Source organism: Malurus melanocephalus, unplaced genomic scaffold (assembly GCF_030028575.1).
Source record: "Malurus melanocephalus ecotype Western Australia unplaced genomic scaffold, MMel_1.1 scaffold_443, whole genome shotgun sequence".
Classification (NCBI taxonomy): domain Eukaryota; kingdom Metazoa; phylum Chordata; class Aves; order Passeriformes; family Maluridae; genus Malurus; species Malurus melanocephalus.
This window is the reverse complement of record NW_026623675.1, coordinates 309,771-334,727: the sequence shown is the minus strand read 5'-3', so window position 1 is coordinate 334,727 and position 24,957 is coordinate 309,771. Positions and strand designations below refer to the sequence as shown.

General features: G+C 36.5%; 1 protein-coding gene across 2 annotated transcripts in view; it reads right to left on the bottom strand.

Moving 5' to 3' along the window:
- Window positions 1-24,957, bottom strand: part of PDE7A (phosphodiesterase 7A) — a 75,774-nt gene that overhangs the window by 33,870 nt on the left and 16,947 nt on the right. For both annotated transcript variants that reach the window (XM_057380316.1, XM_057380318.1), the window contains exon 2: window positions 1,903-1,963. In XM_057380316.1, coding sequence (XP_057236299.1) covers window positions 1,903-1,963 — 61 coding nt within the window. The remainder of the gene's footprint in view (window positions 1-1,902; window positions 1,964-24,957) is intronic.

The window sequence follows — 24,957 nt, the reverse complement described above, 5'->3', positions numbered from 1 at the left end:
CATTTGCAAGTTCAAAAGTAATAAATATGTAAATAGTCACTRACTTGTACAGTATAGTGTACATAACATGATCTCTATTAAGTGAGAAAATACTACATATTTATCACATAATGATTCAAACATCCCATGAGCAATCTTGTGTTTGCTTGTCARTACCCTCCTCCCCCATCTAAATTAGAAGTCAATCCTTTTAAAAGATTACTGCTTCTGAATAGCAGAATAGCACGAATGAATTACGCCAGCAAGAGTTATGCTATTCATAACAAGTACCAATCTCATAATGCAATTAATTCCAATGAGAGAACAACTGAAAAATTAATTTACTTAACATCATGTTCTGAATATTTTCCAGTTCTATCTATGAGAATAATGGAAGATTTTCAAGACAAATCAGATTTTTCTCTCCATTCAGATGTAWATACCAAAAACTGCAGGAAGTCATACTTTGCTTCCCTCTAGAATTACTTGAGCATTATCACAAATCCTTCTGCAGAAATGATGGGCCTAACTACTTCATTTTAACTTTTGAAAACAATATAAAACTATTTCCAACAACAACAAAAAAGCAGTTTTTTCAACAAACATTTAGAAGCCAGCATCTTCTGTTCTGCTCTGAGCAAATCCCCAAATTAAAATCTGATAAAAACTTCTTCAGCAGTCAGTGCTCTAATATTAATAACTCCACTAATGTAAAATAGCAAAATAATTGAAAAAAAAGTGAAGCTGCTAAGTCAAAATTGCATTTATGTGTATATATGACCATATATTCCTGTATATGTAGGTTAGACCTATAAATTCATATACACACACGCATATAGCTTGCAACTTTAAATTCATAGACAATGCAGTTATGAATTTCTGGGGACTTTAACATGTACAATATACCACTAAACTGAAAAGACTCAGGGCATAAAAAGGCATGTTTTGGCTGATTTAGTTGGAGATGGTTAAGAATTTGAAATGAGTAGCTGTTGGTGTTCATTGAGCTGTGTGAGACATCATGCAAGCATTCATAGTCCATTTCAACACAAATTCATAGCTCAAGATGGCTTAAATTAAGTGGCATCATTTAGCAATGAAACAGAGCGCATATACAGTCCCCATGCCATCTGCACCACCAGCAGCCTCCAGGAGAGGTGTGGGAAATACTGAATCTGGCAGCCAGATCTGCAAGAGCTTTGCATCTTTCTCGTCTCAACAAGTGACCTCAACTCATTCAGTGCACTCAGTCTCACAGAGGATCTACCCTGGATGCTTTCCCCTCCCAGTACCATTCTKTAGTTTGATTTTGGGTTTACCCTTTATCTACTTGCTACTCTGGAAGCATTCCTCAGTAAGTAAACTKAACTACTTAGCCCTGTCACGTGTCCTTACCCTTCTCAAGTCACCTTCTAAGATTAATGAGAAAAACACTGTTTAAAATCATATAATTATTTCAAGAACACCTAGCACATTTCATAGCCTCAGTACTGAAGTTTCCAAGTGTGTGTGGTAACTCTTAAACASGTGTTCTCGAACTAAACAGGTGTTCTCTATCCTTTAACTAGAAGGATACCATGCAGAGTGGCAAATTCCATGACAGAAAGAAAGATCAATCATGAGTCACTTAGAAGACTTTASTTCTACCAGCCACATTAGGTTAATTATGAGAACTTTCCTATTTTTTAATATAGGAGYAAAACATCCTACACAATGTCTAACTCAGGAAAAAAGAAACTAGGCAAACGACCAAAAAACCCAAGTCGACACAAAAGAATYCAAAATCTTCTAAAGCTTCTAATCAAAATATTACCCGGGAGAAAGAGAATGTTAAGTTTATGAATTCAACAGAGATATAAGAAAGTTATTATTTAAATCAGTCATAAATGCTGGAACTTGCAATACAGAAACTGGTATGCTTACCTAGCATACGAATGTACAACGCAGTCTGATCAGAGCTGTCATAGGAAATTGCTCCACGCCTCTGAAAAAAAGAAGTGTATTTTAAGTAAGAAGTGAATAATTTTTAAACTGAAATGAAAATAAAGTRTTAATTAACCATTTCCATTTTAACTCTTAAAATTAGTTTTAGAAATTTTGTGTCTTTCATGCAAAATGCATCTTTCAAGTATATATATCTACTGATTTTGTTTTAAGGCGGGATAAAGGAAGGATGGGAATTGGTAGTGAAAAAATTACGAAAAGCAGGATCAGAGCGTGGAAAAACTATCCCTATATATTTCTTTTCAGTGTTCCTCAGTCATTCCTCACCCTAAAAARAGACATAGAATGAGATTATGSAGATGCAAAAAGTGCTTCTCATGGTCTTCTACAACACCATACTTGAAACAAATACTTGMAGTTTTTGGTTTATATATTTACTTTTACYTATGGAATGGAATATTTCCATCTTCCAAAGGTAAAAGAACTAAAAGAACTGAAATTACAACATTACAGGTGCCAAGGATGCCTTGGCACACACTACTTTCATTCTGCCCAGTATTTTCCATAGGCAAAGAAAGGTATCACTGAGATATTATACATAAAGGTATTTCAGAGAAAGCCAGCAAGTAGTTTCATATTTGATGACAAAAGTTCAGAACAGTCATTGAGCTATCCATGCACAACACTGAGATACTCTCACATAAGCTGTATTTCTTACCTACATGAGACACATGTTGCATACATATTCAGCTACTGAGATAGTTATAACCCTGGAAGTCTCCCACAAGGTGGTGAACGGGTCCTCTAATAGCTAAAAACTACTACACAACACTGGCATCACAAAGTCTGCAAAGCATGGCTTAACCCAGCCTCACACCTTGGCTTTACTGTACTTTGACCATCTTCTGCCCCTTCCTAAGGCTTCCATTAATGTTACTTGTTAACCCTAGCATTAGAGGATCACCTGCACAATCACACCTCCATTTTGACAGTTCAGAACATTTGTTCTTCAAGGAAATAAGGGTTGTTTGTTTTTTTTTGTTTTGTTTTGTTTTTGTTTTTTTTTTTGTGGGGGTGCACACTAGAAACTCCTATGGCCTTTCCCTGTAAACCACATGTCTTTCTTACACTGAGGACAATCAAGCCCTCAATACCACAAAGAGTCATCACATGCCTTTGAGAACTTCACATAAAAGCCAACCTGGTGGCAAACACAATCATCCGTTTTTTCGGTTGTCCAACATGAACACTATCTCACAGACACACAACAGACTGAAAATATGTATGTTCAAAAGATAAGAAATCAAGCCATGTTAGGAAACAGAACAGAAAAATAAGGTTGGCTATTGAATTCTAAAAGAAAGAAAATGAAGAAAAGAAAAATTATGTGGAAGGGTAAAAAGGCAGAACTGCTGATATGCATCTATCTACAGAACAAACTGAATGAACTCAAAGAACTCTATAGAGATTAATAACTCCTATCCCTGTGATTGGTACAAGTGATTTGCTAAGACTCTGAACTCATAAGTCACACTTYTAAAAAATATTTATCATGCTAAAACAAAAAAGAAAGCATTACACTTGAAGTTGTAGATGTTTTTTTTCCAAAATAAGCTTATTACTTAATTATAGATGTGACCAAAGACCTAGCTCCAAATGGGGTCCAATAATAACAGGTGTTGTAAAGACTACAAGGAAGAACTCCCTGTACAGAAATTTTATGTTGTCTTAGCTTCTGTTCTGTATTTCCTTGGAAAATCATAAACCATGCAAATAATTCCTCACTATATGTTTGCACAGCATTTCTCATAGCAGTGTGCCTGTCCCAATGGGAGAGGMAGAAATACAACTCATTAGCCAGGAAATTATGCTGATTTCTCACTAACGTTTTCAATTTTTCTCATTAAATCTGCCTGAGTTTCAGGAAATCTCAGCTGAATATATTTTCGGTAGCCTGGAACATTTCATATCACTGACTAGGCACAATCAGTGATGTAATTTAGTGCTAACTTGCAATTTGCACCTGTCTATCACAGATTTCTGGACATGTCCAGCACAGTTCTGTAATCTAATACAGGAGAAACCTAAGCACACATGCAGCTACAAGACCCATGTAAAACTGGAGCATTAGTCTCCAAGAAAGAAAACAATATACAAAAATTTTACTGAAAACATAAATCCTTCTGACATGTTGGTTCTAAAATATTACTTGTTCCCTGAAGTAAAATACTATTTGTTAGATAAAGCAGTATAAAGTAGTACATCCATGTATATCAAACACGTATACATTTTTAAAAGCATAAAGCAGTTGCTTATACAAACAATTGATTTTGCTCTGCAAGGAGTCAAACGCCTTGTAGAAATCTCTGAACAATGAAACCTTTTAAAATTACCTTTCAAAGTTTGGTTTTCTAAGGAAATATAGAGACAATTTATTGTATAAACTCCAMTAACAATACTTCACAAAGAGTAGGACAATTACAGCTAACTTGCTGAAAGGACTGAGGTCTTAAATAGACCTCATTCATTGAAATTTGTTAAATAAAAGAGGTAAGAGGAAAACACTTTGTAGCAAGTTCCACCAACAGACAGTGGTGGATGCTGACTGGTATGACCYTTAATCTTTTAGACCAGGCAAATAAGAGAGGTACAGATAGTTATTAGAACTGTGGTGCTAATGGTAATGAGTCTTTTTTGCAACTTGTCACAAATAAATAAATAATATTGCACTTGTCCAGACATGGATTGCTTTGTGCCACCTTACCCTGCAAACAGGTAACAGACTATGTACTGCAGGTTATGGTCTATCACCTATTTTTCTACTTCAAATAGTACTGTCAATGCATTTATTATACTACCCCCTACAGTACTCTAGAAAAATGCAAAGGCAGGAGMGAAGTAATTTAATGTACGCCCATGTGGTTCTTTAAGATATACTGCCCAGATTCCAGTACTCAAACCCAGCAAACAGAAAGACCARTTTTAATGCTTCAGCTTCTATATCAACTGACACAGACAGCAAATTTGTAAGCAGGAASGCAAATGTGTCTCAAAGAACTAAATTACTGTAAAGCACTCAGTGGTTCAAATAATTTAATCAGCAAGATTTTACCTTTTTTGATGACCAAAAATGCTGTCTTCCTCACTGCTAATCAAAGGCCCAYTCTCTGTAGCCTACCCCAAGGCATCAAGACTATACTTACCCTAAAAATAAACCTTACACAGTWGAGATGACCATAGCATACACTGAATCAGCCTACAGACACCTTGGATCATACATCTTCATGGATTAAGATTGACTTCTGGCACTTCTAAATGTCATGTTATTGTCAATATTTTTAACTCATTGAGCACAAAATTTTATTTCTAAATCTCTGTCACCTCTTTGATCTGCCTGAAGATTTGTACCCGTTAGTAACAATATTCACCATCTGTACAAATATCCAATGAATAAGCACTATTCCAGCAAGCAGAYAGAATTTCTAATGCTCAAAGACAAGACAACCATAATGTGTTAGTGTTCAGGCAAGCCCCCTTATCAAGCACAATGGCAACCTGATTGGTGGGACTGTCTGCTGGACTCCAAATGATTAAGTGACGTTCTCAACCGCTCCATTCTTTTCCTGCATGAGCACAGCTATCTGAACTGGGGGGGTCATTTTGCTTCAGCAGTGAAGATGGATGTCAGAAAGATGACTGGGAAGAATTATTTACACTGTACTTCCACTTCGAAAGCCTCATCTTAAACTTCAGTTTCACACTAGAGTATCATTTATTCTTCCAAAGGGCAATACAGTAAAAAAGGTTCKATTTTTGCTCTTTTGTGACATATTTTTGGAAAGTGAATGGAAGATGTTCAAACTAAATTGGTAGAGCCATTAATCCTCTGAGAACATAAATACAAAGATTCTGCAAAAATATGCAGATGAAGTATCTACCAGAACTTAGATTTAAGTCAGATCTCTCTGAACATCTTTTCACAAAGTATAGAAAGTCATTAAAGGCCACGCAATGGGAGGAACATGCCAAAATAGCACACAGATACATCTTCAAAGAGAAACCGCTTCAGYGATGCTTGGGAGTACAAGTATTTGCATGCACCACTTGGAAACGGAGCACCTGCTGCTGTTTGTGTCAAACAGAAATGTTTCCATTGATGTATCAGCTTTAGCAAATGGACTTCCCAATCTCGTTCAGAGCAGAGCATCAGCATTACTGTTGGGCCCTTCATTTCGGCAAGAGCCAGTTTTTGAATTGCCAAGCTAAACAACTGCTGGTCTTTCATTCTGTAACAAAACTTACTAGACCTGCTGACCTTCAAAATTCAGTACCATCCAGCAGAAAGAACCATTCATTTTTGATGGACTTCAGAACTCTCATTTTGCTACAAAGTTGTTTATTCAGAAGCTGGGAAAGAAAAGACAGAGGAGAGACAGCAACACAGCCAGGCAGGTCTTTTTAACTACTTGACTTTCCAGCCCATGCTCTTTGCCCAACTACCACAGCATTCATCTCAAATGCTCTGAAAACAACTGTGGAAAAGTTGTTATATCATGGCAACTGCAATGTACCAGTTATGCTGCCTCAAATACACACTTGGAACAAATATACTTGGAAAGCATTTAACATCATAATGAAGTTTATGAACTAGAAGTCTCGAGAATGACAAACTAGTTAAGACCTTATTTCTCCAACTATTATTAGCTCTCAAAAGGAAGACTGTCATGTATCATAATTCTGAGACTCACTTCAAGTAATTAGAAGTTCCATGCTAACATGAGATCCACAGCTCTCCAAAGGGCACCACCAAGTTTTTAACTCATTATATCACTGAAAAATGCTCTTTACAAGCACTTAACTTGATACTGAACTCAGGTAAGCTACTGCTAAATGGTCATACTACTATTTTTTAAAAATTTCACTGGAGTTCAAAGCAGTACTTTGAAAGTTTATCAAACCAGCAGTAAGAAAACGTAGTTAATATTGCCTTCCTGAAATTTAATCAGCAATGAGAACCACACCTTTCCTTCAAATATCTAAATGTGATGTTAGTATTTTCTTCCACAGAAAACTATTTCACATGATCATATCCCAAGACAGATGGCAACCATTTTTAAACTTAGCTATCATTTGAATKATAGTTATCAGTGTTAGCGACACACATATCTAACAAGCATCTGTAAGCTATTTYCTTATATACCTCAGATGTATAATACATGACATAGTAATTACACAAAGCTTTACCAACATAAAAAATCAAGATTTAACAGAAATACAGAAAAACAAAAGATGAACAATTTATCAGAAAGAAAGTACAGTCAGAAACAAAGCATAAACAATTTGCTTAAGTGAGGACCGTAACACAAGGGTATTGCCTTTAGAAACTATACCAGAATACCAGAAAGATTCAATGGCAACAGCAAAATAGGTAATTACATGAGCACAAAAATACTAATTTTTAAAAGAAACAACCATTAGCACATGTAAAGCCACAATCATAAAGAGCAGGGGATTTTATGCCTAATTGTACTATGCCAGCTACCCAGAATTCCTATTTTTCCCTATCTTAAAACAATCTTTGACCAAACTGGCTTAGACACAATCCTTGAGCCAGCTTTTCATGTCAAACTCCAGAAAGCCAGAAGTTCAACAATATACCAATAAAATGCTGATGATGTACTAGTCTAGACCACAGGCTGTAAAACTATGGTATTTAGAATCTGCCTTCAGTCACAAGTGAATATCCATTGGGTATCCTGGTCCTTTTCTTGATGTGACAGAAGTTGTCACAAGTGCTAGCAACTAAGCCTGGCCATTTTTGCTTTTAATAAATTTAGAAACATGTTACTGGCAATGACTGAAGAGTACAGGCATGGATGCCTGGCAAAATTTGTTCATGYTGGTTTGGATTCTGCTGTTAATTGTACAAAAATTTTAGAAGCGTGTATCAATAATAACAATAAAAATTTCTATCTATAAATGCAGAAACTGGTTTTTTTTTTTCAGTTTCCCTCATTTTCTCCAATGATTCTGACCCTCCTTCATAATCCTACACTCACATTTATTCTTCCTTTTGGAAATAATTCCAGATTATGCAGTGAGCTATGATGAGAAGACCCTAGTCCCATATCCAGGCACCACAATATCACCTATATTTACTAGCACAAATATTCATTGTGGGGATACTTACATTCTTTGGAATAASAGAGTAAAAACTAACCCTAACATTAGCATGCATTTTTTAAAACACAGAGGTTGCAAATGGAAAGGCTACAACGTAAGCAAAGTAGATACTTCACATAAGCAAACAAAACTGGTATTTCCACTCCCACAATKCTGAAATCAACAATACAAAAAGGGTAACATGTCAAGGAAGCAAAATACACTAATCTGTATTATTCTCACTACGTTTAAAATTGTTTTTCCTTATTTTCACAAAGCCTTTAAAGTGCTATAAAATTGAAGATCTGTTATAACATAGGCAAACTTTTGCCATTCAGAAGCCATTTCAGATCCTTTTATTCCCTGTCTCTTAACTGGCACTGCTACAACCACACTTTTTCCCACCTCAAGGCAAGCAAAAGTCAAGAGCTACAAAATCATGTATGAACACTTAGGAAACACAATCTTAAATAGTGAATGACRTGTTTCCAAAACAGATTAGATTTAAAAAGGAAAAACAAGCACTTGCAAAGTTCTTAATAACTTGTTTTCTCTCAGACTACTTATAAACTAGTTAGTCAAAACAGAATAAAAAAATGGCTTACCTTAGAAGTAATCCATTTGATAAGGATCAGAGCTAAACACCAGATCAATGCAATTCCCATTGGATCACCCAAAATACCTGAAGCATAATCTCCCCCCGATGGCGGCCAGTGCTGAAAGCAGCAGGGCACAGCAGTGAGACACAAGGCAGGCGGCAGCTGTCACCTGACAGCCCCTGCAATGTGCTCTGCCCCACTCCTCTCGCTGACAACGCTGGACTCAACAACAAAGTTTTACAACCGGAGGACATGGCAATTAGTAAAACTTTACTAAACCCCATGGAAATGCTAAAGGAAATGTGAAACTATGATTACATCCTTTTATCATATTTAAATACAGCAAAGTGTGCCAGACAACAGGATCAAACTCCAGTAGCCAAAACACCCGAGCTAATTCAGGACACTGCTTTGCCTTCAAATGTTATGAAGAGCCTGCTTCCCACAGATTCCACCACTCGGTTATTACAAATTCCTTTTATCTGTCCCACCTGGACAACTGCTATGAACTGAACTTCAAAATGTATTTCAAAATTATTTTTATAGCAATGCACTATTAATAATATTAATGAAAGTTAATGCACTGAATATATGCAATTGTTCRAACCAATTGTCATTGTCTAACTTCTTTTGCCCACAAAATACCAGGCCATTCTTCATACTGTCTTTCTAGCCACTCAYACTCATGCCTAAAATGGCATGTGGTTTTCATTTGTTGCTCGAAAGGCTGAACCTGGCTATAGTGTCCCTAGCACTTCCCAGGGCTGGAAAGTAYACTAACTTCCTCCAAGAACAATTATTATGCAGCCAAGGGGTCCTACACACTTGGTGCAGCTTTGAGATTCGTTCTAATTTTTGTCGCTTTAAGTTGACAAAAATGTTTCATTCAGAAATACAAGGAAATCTCAAATACTCTGGGGAAAAAGGCRCTACAGTGAGGGGGCAAATGAACTGTGGGATAATGAGGAGTTTAAAAGGATGAAGTGCAATAGCTTTAAGGAAAATTATATGAAGAGTCTGCTCTTCCTACAACATATTTTTTTGGGGGGCAAAAAGACCAATTTCAGATTCTGATATGTGCACAAAAYACAAAAGTTAGCACAGATCACCAAAGGAGTAGTATTAACACTGAGAGACTAATTTTCTCCTGTCCACAGGAAAAGGGGACACATATCACAGCGGATTTTTACTGAGAGAGAAGTAAGGAGAAGATTCGTTAAGTGGGATAGGACTCTTTGTTACTTTATAAAATGATTCCAAATATTTATATCCAATATGCAATATTTGCTATCTTTTAAGCTATAATCATGGTGTTGCACAACCTGTGAATCGCTACAGCACCAGTACATTCCAAACAGTATCTTCTGCCCTGTCCTTACGCTCCTGAAAACAGGTCAGATCAAAACCATAGGCAAGGACATTCAGAATGGACCTTTTGGTATCTCACTTAATGAATGCAGCACTTATCTAAAGGTCTGTCAAGTTCTAACCAAAACACAAACTGTCACAAAGATAGATTCAAAAATATTATCACCTCCAAACCATTGAGAATGTTAATACACACTGACAATTAATCACTAGTCTGATGTTACTTTAAAAAAACAAAGCCACAATAAATGGTATCAGGCTATATTTGCATTACAATTTGGCACAACTGGAGCAGATCAAAACACAGCTGCTGGTCAGATCTTTACACCAACATTATATGAAGCCCAGGAGTTTGTTTGTTTTTTTTTTTAGGCCATATTTACTCCAACTTCCTGAACCAGACCCTACCATAGGAGGTTCAAAGCTGCCAAAAAGTCACCCAGTAACAGATAAAACTTTACAACCCTACTGCGGATTATGGCACATGGATGCACAAAATGGGTGAAATTATTCCATTTCTTTTGGAAGAAGCCTGGTTAGCACATACCAAAACCACTCTGGGAAACAACAAAATGGGCAAAATAAACAGCAACAATGGGGTGATGTGCTTCAAGACTGAMCTCTCCTCTGAATAAAACTCCAGCATTAATAGCCTTATACTCTTTGAAATGTCAAGTGTTTCTCTCCATCATTACTATTATCAATCCCAATTTCCTGTCTCAAAACATRTGAGGATGTTCTTGGAGTATGTGCTTGGTGTTATCCCAAGTGCATGGAGCAAGCCTTTCTACCACCTGTTTCAGAAATAACAACATTATCTTAGAAAACAGAGCTATACAAAGTAATCACTCTTGTCTTCCACCATTAAGCAGTTTAATTAAGAAGCCTCCTCTTACTGAAAATTTTCCTAAAACTGTTTCATGCGTAAGTTTAATATGAGAAGACAGAAATAAAAATATTTGCCCACCCCTTAAGTACCACTACACAATTATTTGTTTTAACTATGGCTTGGAAATTGAAAGATTATTTTGTCAATATGATTCTGAATTTGGAGACAGAGCAACATCAGAAAGTATACTGGTTTGTGTGAGAAGTTTAAGAAATCAACACAAGCTAAAATGCTTATTTTGGAGAAAGTACTGCTTTGAATAATCCTGTTACCCACTTCAMGCTGAAAGTGAAAGAAATTACATTTTATTACCCATTTCAAGCTGAAAGTGAAAGAAATTACATTTTACAAATATGTGGAAGAAATTATTCAAGGTCMTTAATAAATATGGTTAACCCTCAGAAGGCTACATAAAAATCAGGCAACACTAAATTCCCGCTGTTAACATACTGCCTGTTATACTGGCTCTGTTCTGGGAGTGCAGTGACTCTTGAGATGTGGTCATCACCACCAGTCTCAGCTTCATCTTGAAACTAAGAAGCACACCAGAAAGAACAGCTATCATAGACTGGATTGTACTTTTAAAAAATTGAGGAGGTTGCTAATGCTGTTTCATTTTCTTCCTTTTTTTTTTTTTCCACTGCTTTCTGCCAGATTCTTTTCCAATTTTTCTAAAATCCATATTCTGAATGTCTGCAGAGGCACCATATTTGATAAGGCAAGATTTACAATACTTAACACACAAATATAGCATACAAGTCGTTATCTATTCCTCTCTCCTTACCATCAGCTCACATTTACAAGCGCAATTACTGTCCCTTACCATCAAAGAAACACAAWTATCCTAATGATTTCAATGTAGACTTGATAATAAGGCAGCATTGTAGATGCATATAAGCAGTCAGGCATGTTTTGCTACAATTTTTACATTTACTGAATAAACCTTTCTGTGTCATTCCTGATAAAATGAGCATTCATTATCAATACACTTAGGGTCTTACAAGAGTTGTTACAAAGATTCCACTAAGGAATTTGCTAAAGATAGCACTTTGCTCTGACTGGAAAACAAGCATCACATGGGACCAGCTCCTACCCATTCAAAGTAGCTGCCCCTGTAATATGCCATGGTGATTTGCAAGGCTACAATTATTTCCATGTACACTCCTACAGATGTGCAAGGGTCCATGTGGAAAYCCATTATTTCCTAATACATACTCTTTCATTTGAGGTACCAAGTACAGGATACCAATTTTACTTGTATATTTCTAAATACCCATCTGTATCAACCGTTTTCTGGTTTTTGGKTTTTTTKGGGTTTTTTTATTTATTTTACTGAAGTTCATCAAACCTGAAGAATGACTCAGGGGTGCCTCACAAAGCTTGGAAACTACTATTTGTGCAGAAGTGTCTTTAAATGCTCCAGCGCCCCCCCTAAAAAAAAAAAAAAAAAAAAAAAAAAAAAAAAAAAAACCCAAAACTAAACAACCAAAAAAAAATCCCACATTTCAGTACAACCTACAGGAAATCCAGAGCTGAAACAAGAGCACCACATTTCAGACACACTACTGGGTCTCAAATAACTCTCCGTTTTAAATACGGCAGGGCTTCACAGAACTCCATCACCATCTGAGTTTTAATGCTGAAGTTGAAGGCCTGTTGCTAATCACTCCTACTTGCCAGAATGACCTGATTTCATGTGCATGCACTTGAACACCTGGCCCAGAAAAGAAATCTCCATGGAGTCTCCTTTGCCCTTCAAACACTCCTTTTCAGCACAGAAGCTTGCAGCACACTGATTTGTAGGATACACTCCTGACTGACCTATTACTTGCTACGAACAAATCATATTTACTGTATTTATATTAGCAGCATTCAATGACAGTAGAGGAATAAGCCTGCCATATACAAATTCATCAGCACATAGTGAAAAAAAAACACAACTCATTTCCATCCTTTTTTTTCTTTTCTCCCAGTCTCATTATATATCATGTGTGATCTGTTTCTCCAGCACACTTCACTAAAAAAGATTAATTAAATGGTAATCCATGGGTATTCTTGGAACAAGTGTGGGTAGGTACTGCTGCAGCCCAATCCAACCACTAAACACTGCATTCAAGGGAAAAAAAAAAAAGAAAATGCACCATTATTTTTAGATACCGAGAGCTGACCTTCTAGAATTTCACGATGTATACACAATGACCAACTTTTACAAATGCTACTTCTATTTATGTCCTAATTTAAAACGTTAYCTAAGCATTTTACTTTCAGTTCAGCTTATTTAAAAGATTTGCCATGTTAACCTAAGTTGCAACTAGGTACAAGATTTCAACTATTCTAGCTGTTTATTAACAAAATCATGGAGTCATTTACGTTGGAAAAGACATTTAAGATCATCAAGCCCAACCATTAACCCAGCACTGCCAAGTCCACCACTAACCCTAAATGCCACATCTATACACCTTTTAAATAATTCCAGGGACTGTGACTCATCAACAAAGGTATGTATCCACTAGCAAGCAATAAGAAAACATGAAAATTTGAGAAAGTTGGCAAAAGTCACTTTCATAACCATGACCGCATATAAATCATCATTGCAGCTCCTAATTCATTACAACTAAACTCAGAAGGCTGGTTGATCTTAAACCAAGGGCTGAGAACTCCAAAACATGTACTTCGAAAGTCAAGGACAGCTACAGATCCAGTAGGCAGAAATTATACTCTTTAAGACCACTTTTCAGTTTTAGAAAACTTCCAATTCAGTCCTCTGTAACATAGAAAAAGAAAGAAATCCCCCTTTAGAATAAGATACATTACTATTGAATGAAAGAAGTCRACAATTTGCATTTCTTTACCATCATCCATTCTGTGAGTTTTCTATTGCTACTGTAACATAGAAACAGAAAACCATCAGCATTATGCTATGTGTCCTTTATTCCTAAAAGGGGTAAGAGGTTGTCTAYATTTTATAAAATCACATAAATCTTTGTTAAAAAAGCACATTATTAAACATGGCATTTTTCTGATGGCTATTTTAAACCTTTCCTCTTATTTGCTCAACATAGTGGTTTTGCAGATYAACACAAATGAACACGTAACATGGAAAAAGTTATAAACATACCTATAACAGTTGAGGGGCGGATAAGAACACATTTTTAATTTCCTTACATAGATGAAACACCTTGAAACAAATTACTTCTTTTTAAAATTATTCTTTAGCAATACAAATTAGAACACTCTCAGTGCCTCTGTTATAGCATGAACTTCAGTTCTTTAGCTAGATGTGTTTTCATAAGAAAAAGTTTTATATAGTATAAACTGGCTCAGTGACAAGTGATCCAATTTAGATAATTTAAATGTAGGAATTCTGGAATTACTATTTTAGGTAAATAAATTACTTGAAGATTAACTGAAGTTCTACAATACATTATTCTTTCTTTGTTTTATTCAGATACCCTTTTCAGAGGACATTTACTTACTATGGCATTTTAGGCCTTCAATTAAATGCATGGAACTAAGATTTCTGCTTCCTTCCAGAAGACAGATTCTGGAAAGAAGTTATACTCCACTTTTATCAAAGCCTCTTTAAAGAAACAAACAAATGAAGGAAGTATTAAAAAGACAGCAGCTGACACTCATGGATTTGTCATTTGTTTTTTAGGAAATATTCTTTTTTTTTTTAATCATTGAATGCAGGGGGTCTCATCACCTTGGACAGAGAACCACATCAGCAGTTGTTTAGATGCTCAGTCAGTACTGGTCTGTATTGCAGGTACAGCCCACACCTGYTTGCAGGTACTGTCATCTGCTCATTCTGCTGCACAGCAAGAAACTGGGCCAATTTTAGAGCTCAATACAAATATCTTCACCTGTGATTYTGAAGAGTTAAAGAACTGTACCACTGTTACAAGACGAAGTTTCATCAGGRCCTCAAGACTGCAATCCACTCAGTAAAGGCAGACTGCTCTGTAGATGAGATGCAAGAAGTTGAGTCTCAGCCACTCTGAGTCACWGTGTTACACTATTAAATAAACTTTCAGCCAAGACTGAATGCTATACTGGAAGCAAAGAAACAGCCATTTCAATTCCCACATACTTCACATAGTGCAAGTAATCTGGGTAGGTAAGCAAAACCGGTTGAACAGTAACGAGTGACAAGAAAAGCTACCAACGTTTTAGAACAATAAAAAATTAACTTTCTATTTCTAAAGCACATCCTTTGAACAGTGAAAGGCCATCTTACCATGCTTTATTTAAGCGGGAATCTAAATAAAAAACATTGAGCTTACAGTCTCACAGAAAGAGACTGAGAAACTGTCAACACATCACAACAATCAGGAAAAAAACTACAGAATCTAAAGTCACGGAAGCTGTWTCTTACAATTCATCAGAAATTATCAATAGAAGACACAAAGGACACAAGTCTGTCTTCTAAATTCAGGGTTTAAGCTTTTTTTCCTTGGAGAGAAGCTTTCCCAACAAMTTTTATGCTTATGTGAACATTACTAGCTCACCCAGGCAGCTTCAGAGCTTCCAGAAGCATGTGTGTGGAAAGGGGGAACACAGGAAGCACTCAAGGACTCCCAACACAGCAGCTTTATGTATGAGTTTCTACAGATGTGTCTGTCCAGCTCATGAACTCAAAGAAATATGGTGCAGTGAATGAAGGCAAAAAGGCACAGAGGCAGGATACAGTGTGAGATGCTCCTTTACACTTGCTCCCTGAGCTTCTCCCTCATTCACACATAGAAAGGAAGAGGACATAAATAAAATTTATGGTAACAACTAAGAGCCTCTATTTGGCTAAGTGATGAGTACTTCCATTGCTATGAGGACTCATCTCCCTCTAAGCCTAAGTAACAKCTTCCTACCTGGTTCTTGTCTACTAAGTTTTTCCTAATTCAGCACTGTTAAAAGCTACATTTAACCCCTTCACGCACAGTTCAATTCACTTTGTAAAGAAGCATTTAAAGAACAGTTTACAGGCAACACAGCTTGCCTTTACTATAAGCAAGAATTTTCAATTTTCAAATCTCATTTTTAAAAAATTAACAATTCCCACAGGGWAAAAAGAAACAAAACAAAACCTAACACATTTCAGCAGTTCCCTAGGCACACTGGCATATGCTAAAGCTCCAAAAGTATGTTAAATATTAAAAAGGCASTAATAAAATCATCTCTGTTTTTGGTTCCTTGCTAGTCATCACATAAAAATATTATATTGTCAAAAAAGATTAAATTTCAAGGGGAAAGCTGGAAGTTTCACATTCAAAAATTAGGCAGAGAYAGCAACAGAACATTTGAAATTAAATAAAGTCTGGCCTTCATTCTCTTATTTTGTGATTATTTCCATTAAAGTAACTGAAAAACTACACAGGACAATATGAAACTGGCTATACCGTTYGCTGTCAAATTCACAAATCAACATTGTATTTAATTTCTAATAAGATAGCAAATTAAAATAATAATTAACTCAAAGTCATCACAGAGTTTACAAAGAATAAAGGGTGCCAAAGATCATATTGGCCATGACCAAGCAATTCACAAAAATGCAAAGCACAAAACTGAGAACCAACACATAGCATCATAGTATATGAAATACAAAAGAAAGATGGATTTTTTTTTAAAGTTGAAACATTCAACTTCTTTCACCCAACATTTTAAGCTTAAAGAAAACCCAAACAAATGAAACTAACAAAAACCCCAAAACAAACAATAAACAGCCAACAACAAAAACACACACACACCCCATATACAAACCCAAACTGTTGCAGTTACAGTTTCTGCTACAATGTTCTTCTTCCTAAAGGAAATTCATCTGAAGATGCATCTGCACTAAACACTTATTTCAGAATTCGCTTACTCACCATATACAAAAATGCTTTTAGTCTTCCAGTTAAGGATAAATGACCAATTTCAACTGAATTCGTTAAACTTGGAGACGCTCTAATGAGACAGTAAGCTGAAAACCCCATGCCACACACCTACATTTCAATGCCTTCCCTCACTTTCCAGCCCACAATACATTATTGCCAGGTCCCCATACTCTTCATTTCATTGACACAGCAATACAACCCTTTTTACATACTTTTAAATTCTCATTCTCTGACTTGYAGCAGTTGCAAATTTCTTATGGCAAACACTTTAAAAACTTGCCAATGAACCTTATGTTTTATAGGCATCTACACAGTTATAAAACATGTAGTTATTGCCTTGCATTAATATTCTGTCARCATGTGGGTGCCTGCAATCCATGCATCCAAACACCTTCCATCAAAACCCGAATCTACTTATTTCAGCATCTCAYCCACTACAGATAAAGGTAACCCTGAAACAGAGAGAGCTCTCCAGTAGTGTTGTGCCTTATGTCTGCAGGTGTTGAACTATAAGACTACTGTGTTTGAGACTGAAATATACTGAAAAGGCTAAGCCTTCAATTACAGAGATGTCAGTGTAAGATATATTTTCTTGGATATAAAGACAGTGGATCTGGTTTTGTTTGGTTTGGCTTTTTTTCTAGTAGGTCACTACTAAGAAAGAGGTAGCTGAAAAAGGAACAGAAGAATTATAAGCTCAAAACTAATATAAAAAAAGTTCTCAGGCAGAAACATCATCTGATTTTGCAGTCTCTTGGGGGAGGCATGGAAACAGGCATACAAAGAAAGCGTTCTATTAATAGATTAATACTTTTTTGATACACTTTGCCACTGACACATTGACATAGAAAAAAAAAAAAAAGGAGGACTTTTTCAACTACAATGAATATCCYTCTACAGTCTTCTCTAAAGTTCTATATCCTTGTACACACTCCTCATTATTCAACCTGAGTGTGCACTTTACCACATTAACAACATTCCAAGACCTCCTACAATTAAAAACCACTTTCATGTAATTTTTCTTACAGGGATTTCATAGCAGTAYACCTCTTAATTTAATATGCCATTCTTGAAGGTAAAAAGATGCTATATTCATTGTCAAGTCTTTAACATTAAAGAAACTGAATTAAGAAYCTAGCACAGAARTTATTTCAATAGGAYTTACAAGATTTACATTTGTAAAATKACATTCCTTTTCCATTTTACTTAGTTATCCTGAAGGGATGCTGAAAAAAAGCCATGCAATTATTATATTGTCTCCTGAAGAAACAATAATGGTAGCAGTATCAACAAGAATGTTTATCTCTGAAGCTCCTTGCCACCCACTGGACACCTGTCAGTCTTGGCACTGGCCTTTATGTGCCCATGTAAAGAAGATTTTGCATGGCAAGCCTTCTCTTGACCAAATTAGGCTAACCTCATCTGCATTGACATCAGTGCCTACAATTTTGGAATCTCATMGACAGAAATAGCTTTATCACAGGGCCCAGCATACAAATTAAGCATCTGTATAGGGCATGCTGAACTTGTGGAAGTGATAAAAAGCTGTAGTGGAAAAATCTTAGCATATACTTTGAAGCTGTATCTAATTAAGGCAGCAGTTAGCTACCTCAGGTGAATTTGTTATGTGAAGTCTGGGGTTTTGTCCGCTTGCTGTATTCTCTGTTTGCACACAAGCTACTGATAAACCCTTACATTTCAACCAAGATTCATGAACAATAGCTCAGTATTATTTCAGGTATGTAAAAATATCACACACATTTTTACTACCAGACCCCAGTTTGGTCTTCAAATTTGGCATCACTAATTATACTGTTATTCTGCAGGAAGTCACTTCCGCTTCCTACAGGATTATCTCCAGGACTAAACTTGTGCTGTCTGCACAACAAACTAAAAATATCAAGACACAATTTCATTAATGTTACATGACTTAGACAATAAAGGGGAGATCTGGTATATTGGATCATAATTACCTTATAAATGTAGTGAACTAATTTTATAGAGGTATTTTTGGAAAAGAGCAGAAGGACAAAACAATTAAGATGTATAAGCAACCCCTGAAATATATTTGGAAAATGAGAGAAGAGAAAAAGAAGAGTAATTTATATAACTGTAGCAAAATTCCATGTTTCTCATCACTATGTCAGAGCTGGGAGTTCACAGATCAAAAGGCACACAGCACCAGTCACCCTGTTTCTCCAGGGGAAAGAAGGATCTGCTGTCAGTTACTTCTGCAAGTATGATGGAAGACAGACACAAGACCTCAATATAATTAATCTTTCTCATTTTGATGGAATTTTAAGACTCATGGAAACAGAGATGATCATGCAAAACAAAATAAGAGCAGAAAACATTAAAAACATTTTTTGCTTTATAAGTTACTGAATATGGATGTCATTGCTCCTGAAGAGAACAATACAGGAAGTGCAAAGACTACTCCCAAACACATAGCTTAAAAATATAGAAAGAAATGCAACCCAGCCTGTAATTCAAGATCCCTGGGTTTTTGGAGGTTCCATGGGGAGCCAACCTGTGATACACACAACAGAACCTTGCTTTCCATGCTATAAATCAGTCTACCTCCACCAAAATTGCCCCAACRTCTTCCTTATTGCTTCTTACACAAAACTACAAATTGTCCGCATGCCTCTGAGCAAAATTTTCTATATGCAATCAAACAACTCGCATTCTACTGTCCCCACATTTCCATCATATTCCACCAAATAGTGTAGAACAGGAAAAGAAAGACAGCACATACTGTGGGTAACCCATTAGCTTTGGTGAAGTCCTATGGCATATCACACCAGAGAACTCCCTGAAATCACCAGCGAAAAGCCCAACTCTTGGTCATTCAYCTACTTTCCAAAAGATGAAGAGCAAAAACTTCCCAAATCCTGAAAATAATCAATTCATTTTCAACAMTGAACTTTTTATTCTGCTTTGAGATATACAAGTATCTCTATTAAGCAGTTTTTATTCCTTTCAAGGAGGTTTCGGACAYATCCTTCTAAATAAGCAATACAAAYATTTTGGAAAATATCTGGCATTGAAAGGTATACAACAGTTGTACAGTTGCTGCTGTACACAGCAACAAATCATCAGCCAAAATAGTCGGTTTATTCTAATCCATACTGATGATGCCCTTAATTTTAAACTCACCTTCAAAAAATATTTTTTMAGAAGAGTACCAGTAATTCTTCTACAGTATATATTCTCTCTTTTTTAACAGACCAAGAGTAAAACTACATCCTTGTTCTTCACAAAGTTCCCAAATCAATTTATGCACATAAGTTGCTGCTCCCATAACTAAGTCAAATCCTTTACTTAAAAAGTGGAAGGTCTGGCATGGCAATAGGCTTCACATAATGCAAAGGGCACTAACTTCAAAGGCAGAATTAACTTTCCCAGTGGCTTCTCTAAAGCATTCAGCAGAACTATCCGAGTACTTCACAAAYTGTTGTCCAGAAAAGTCGTGGGATGCCCCATCCCTGGAAGTGTTCAAGGCCAGATTGGACGGGGCTTTGAGCAACCTGGTCTAGTAAAAGGTGTCCCTGTCCATGTCCCTGTTATGGCATGGAACTTAATGACGTTAAAGGTCCCTTCCAACTCAAACCATTCTATGGTAAGTATTCATCCTCAAATTCCAGCCCAGCATCAAGATCAGAGCCCAAATATCAGTCCTTCCAGACACACAATTTAAGAATGCCAGAATTGTATTCTTCCATTTTTTGTGTAAGCCTAGTTCCCCAGCCCAAGAATCACCCTCTTTTGAGAGGGGGTGGAGGAGAGCAAGAGGGCAAGAAAAGCAAATCAGGCTACAAGATCTCACATCAAGCATTTAACAAATGAGAAGCATACAATCATGATCTAGGAAAAGCTTGATGTACATGTCCACAGTAATAAGCAATTGCAAGATAGAAGCATGAGAAGCACCTTTTTCTCCAGAGTGACATTTAACTGCCTTTTAAAAATACGCAATCCTTCATTTTTCTCAGATAAAAAACACAAGGTATGGTTAAAACACTTCTCACAACAAAAGCAAGTGCATTTTGAGCAATAAAGGAGGCAGGGATTTCCTGTAAAACATTACAGAAATTAAAATCTCACAATGCATTGATGTAAGAATGTTAACATGGATTATAGAGGCAATCCAAATGTGCATTTCCTAAACACTGTGCTTGTCTTTAGAGTTACATCTAGTAGAAAACTGTTATTTCATAGGTTTTTTGTTTTACTTCAGTTGAAAAAAGRAAAAAAGAACAAACTGGAAAAACTCAGAAAACAACAATCAAACTATGAAACTATTGGTCAAAACATAATTTACATGCATAACTTAAGAAAGAAATTAAAAATTCTACATTAATCTCAGAGACTACCTCTGCTGTTTTTAGAAGCTACATAACTCATAATTTCTAATTACAGAAAACAAAAATCTGTTTCAAAAATTAACAAATTTAAAATGTGTCTTGAGCAATAAAGAAATAAATCTGTGTAAAGCTATACAAATACACTCAGCATTAAAGCTGGAAACAAATGCACARATTTAAAGCAATCATTCTGAACCAGTGAGAATGAACTTTTTACAGAMAGTAGTACAATGAAGGCAATTCTGTAAACTGACACATTTTTGTCCTTCCAGGCCTGAGATATTTACACTTTATCATGAACAACTGAAATTTCAGGATTGGCTGTTTTTATTATCTACAAAGCCAAAAGTTCAATAAAAATCTTTAAAACTGCGAGTTTATTAGTAGTCTGAAGCTGTTTCCTCTAGGCACACAATGCCTACTAGGGTTCTATGTGGTGTAGTAATCAGGGCAAGGCGTGGACAGGGAGTTAGCCATAAAGTAATCTGCCCTTAATGATGAGAGTAAGTTTTCAAGTACACAGTTCATCCCAAAATGCCTTTGAACCTGAAAATTTAACACTGTACAAAGCTTTGAACAGGYTAGCCACAAGAGCACTGCAGAGTGCTTGAGAGCTTTATCCTTTATAGTAATTGAAATGAGAATAAACACCACTTAGATTTCCCTTTTTAATAAAAATAATTGCTTGATGTTTTAGAAATCCATAGCTATAGGCAAGTTTATCTGAAAAACTRATGCCTCTCATCTTGTGTTTAGTGGTACAAGACTAGTTCAAGTAAGTACTTCCAGCCCACCTTGAACCGAGAGACYGCAATGCTGCATGGGCTACAGCAGCCAGGGGTGGCACCGACTTGCACYGGAGTGCATGGGCATTGTTTTATCTTCTTTTTATTCCCGAATTTTGCACAACAGGTTTCAACCTAACACTCAACATCCAAAAAGTAGAAGTATGACTAATAAGCTGAACTCCTTTCGTGGCTCCAGCCTCCTCCATACCACGGCACATGGAGGCTCACCACCCTTCAGCTTTACATCTTTCAGCCTTCCACTGAACTATGGCTTGTCCTAAGGCAATATATATTATTCCACCTCTTCCTGAATCCAGACATGCTGATGGGTAGTGGGACAAGCTCATACAAATGCAAGGCTCCCAAAATGAGGAACTGGAGTAAAAAAAAATTTTTTTGCAATTAGTACTGGAAGACCACAAAAATACAGCTTTGAAATCAGAATTGTAACTTCTTCAAGGGTTAGAAAAGCAAGTCTATTACTGTATTATAGAAAAATAATGTTTGAAAAACAGTATACATCTGTGAAATGCACAGGATAAACTTCWATTTGCATCAAGCAGTACTTTTCCATGTTAATACTTTTCCCCTTTCTCATAGAAAAAAAAAATAAAGACAACTAGAATCCAGAAAATGTCTTTGAATGCCAAGTTACAAATGTCACAACCATGTCCCCCACAAAACCACATGAAGGGACAATAAGCTACCTTCCACTGGCAGATGAGATAATTGGAAATTCTCACAATATTTTCATGGACATCATTACATATAAAATGGAATTCTATGGGTGAAATTAAGCCAGCAGCTTAGCAACATCCAACTAACCCCCTCCACTCYATAAATTAAATTACATCACAAACCCCTCAAAATAACGATTTTTAAACTTTTATTCTCTAAACAACTATCACAGCATACTTATTTATTTTGCTTTTATTTTTCCTAGACATTTTGTACCATAAAATATATTCTGACAAACTCCCCTGAGGGATTACTTTGCTGGTTTTTTTTGTCTAACAACTACATATAAATCATGTGCCACAGTTTGAGAATCTCCCTTTAAAACTGAAAGGGTGGTGATTTCCATTACTGCCAGTATTTTTATTATTTCAAACATAAAGGGTGAAACCCAATGAACAACTGAGCACAAAGCGCCCTTGCTACACTGTAGAGAAGATTAAAAATAGGATAGAAAACTTAACATCAGCATAACTTTTTTTGTTTGCTCTTGAAACAGAAACAGAAAGGGGTGGTGAGGGAGGTCTCAACAAATCCTTGAGCCAGACACATAATTTTCAAGGAACAATATTCGGAATTGCATCATCACTGAGGCTGGGGAAGCCCACCTCTGCTTGTAGTGAGGTGTAAGGGCTTCTCCTGAAATATGATGAAYGAGCATTCTGCAAAGCCAGAAGAGTAACTCAGCTCTTCATTGGAGCTGGGAGACGTGACTGAATTTCTAGATCCATCAATGTCAACAGTGTATCCTAAGAAAGGGGAAGACAACATTCACGGGCTTTTCTTTAGCTCGTGCCAATGAACTACCTACAGGTCAGAGCAAAGCATCACTACTACATGCTTACTCCAGAGGAAACCTGGCTTCACTTTACAGTCCACACAAACAAGGAACCAGAAGAGAAGTCAGGCATAGTCTTGCCTCCCTCTATAAACAGAGGAAAAAACTCTTTTTTCACCTCTGACTGACAGTTTCCATTTTGGTATGCATATGCAAGGGCACACCGGTTTGGGAAAATTTTTTTACAAGTAACCATCCAATTCTCCTACATTTATCAATCTGAAGTGATTGATACACAAAGCCAGATACATGGAAATCCTTCAGAGAGCAACTTGGTATCATGGTGAACACATAAGCAAGTTCTGGGCACTGAGATCATTTGACACTACAAAGTCTAAAACAGACTCTTGAGCTTATGAATACGGGAACTGCCTCCATGCATGTGCTAAATCTGTGCATGTCAAAGCCTGCTACATATGTGCAGGAGGCTGCTCTGATTCCAAACCTCTGTCTCCAATAGAGAATACCAGGTGACTCATTACCTTGATATGCATAATTTCAATGTAGGCAAGGGACCTTTTCTTTCCAAAATGTAGGTGGTGTCAAACTCCATCAGACCAAATCAACATCACACCAGTAACGTCCCTTAAAGTGAAAACAGTCATGCAAATAATAACTTGGCATATTTCATGTCAATACATGTTACTGAAAATTTGGGGCAAGGCGGGGGGTGGGGGGGAGGTGTTGGAGGACACACATATGAACAGCTGGCAGGGAGGTAATCCTGCTTTCTAGGACACTTTTTTGTATCTAAGGTCAAAACTGACAGGCAAGCTACCAAAAGGTATCCAACACTAAAGCATCAAAGAATCATCAGATCAAGAGAAAAAAATAAATAACTAAAAAAAAAGGCATAATATGAAGCATTACACAGATTTGTATCTTGAGCTTTGCACATAGCCAAGAACTATAACAACCTCTAAAAAGGCAAATCAATTCTGTAGTTACTACCAGTGAAGTAACATGGTCATTACRTGTGTTGATATAAAAGCGTAATTCAGTACCTATAAAGACAGTTTAATCTTTAACAAAACTAATAAAACTATCTTCAGTATCTTGATATAGGTGCCATTTAAATCTACAAAACACTACTCAAAAAAGACTTTTTTTTGACACTCCTGTCTAGATTTCTGCAACTATCAACAGTCCACAACTGAACTCGTACAACACAATGAAGGCCTCCAAGATGTCAAGGCTGCCAGGTTCTGACGGTGTGTGATGAYTTTACATTAGGCTCTTCATTGCGCTGGCAAAAAAACCACACTGAGTGCTGATGGAACCAACATCATTAATAACTCAAAAAGTTTTTCATTCAGTACAAAGACTGTAGTCAGGCATTAACTAGTGAGGCTCTTTCCATCCTCCAGCCACCCTCACAAGTGAAGATCTTCAAACTCCCTTTCAAAACTACTATC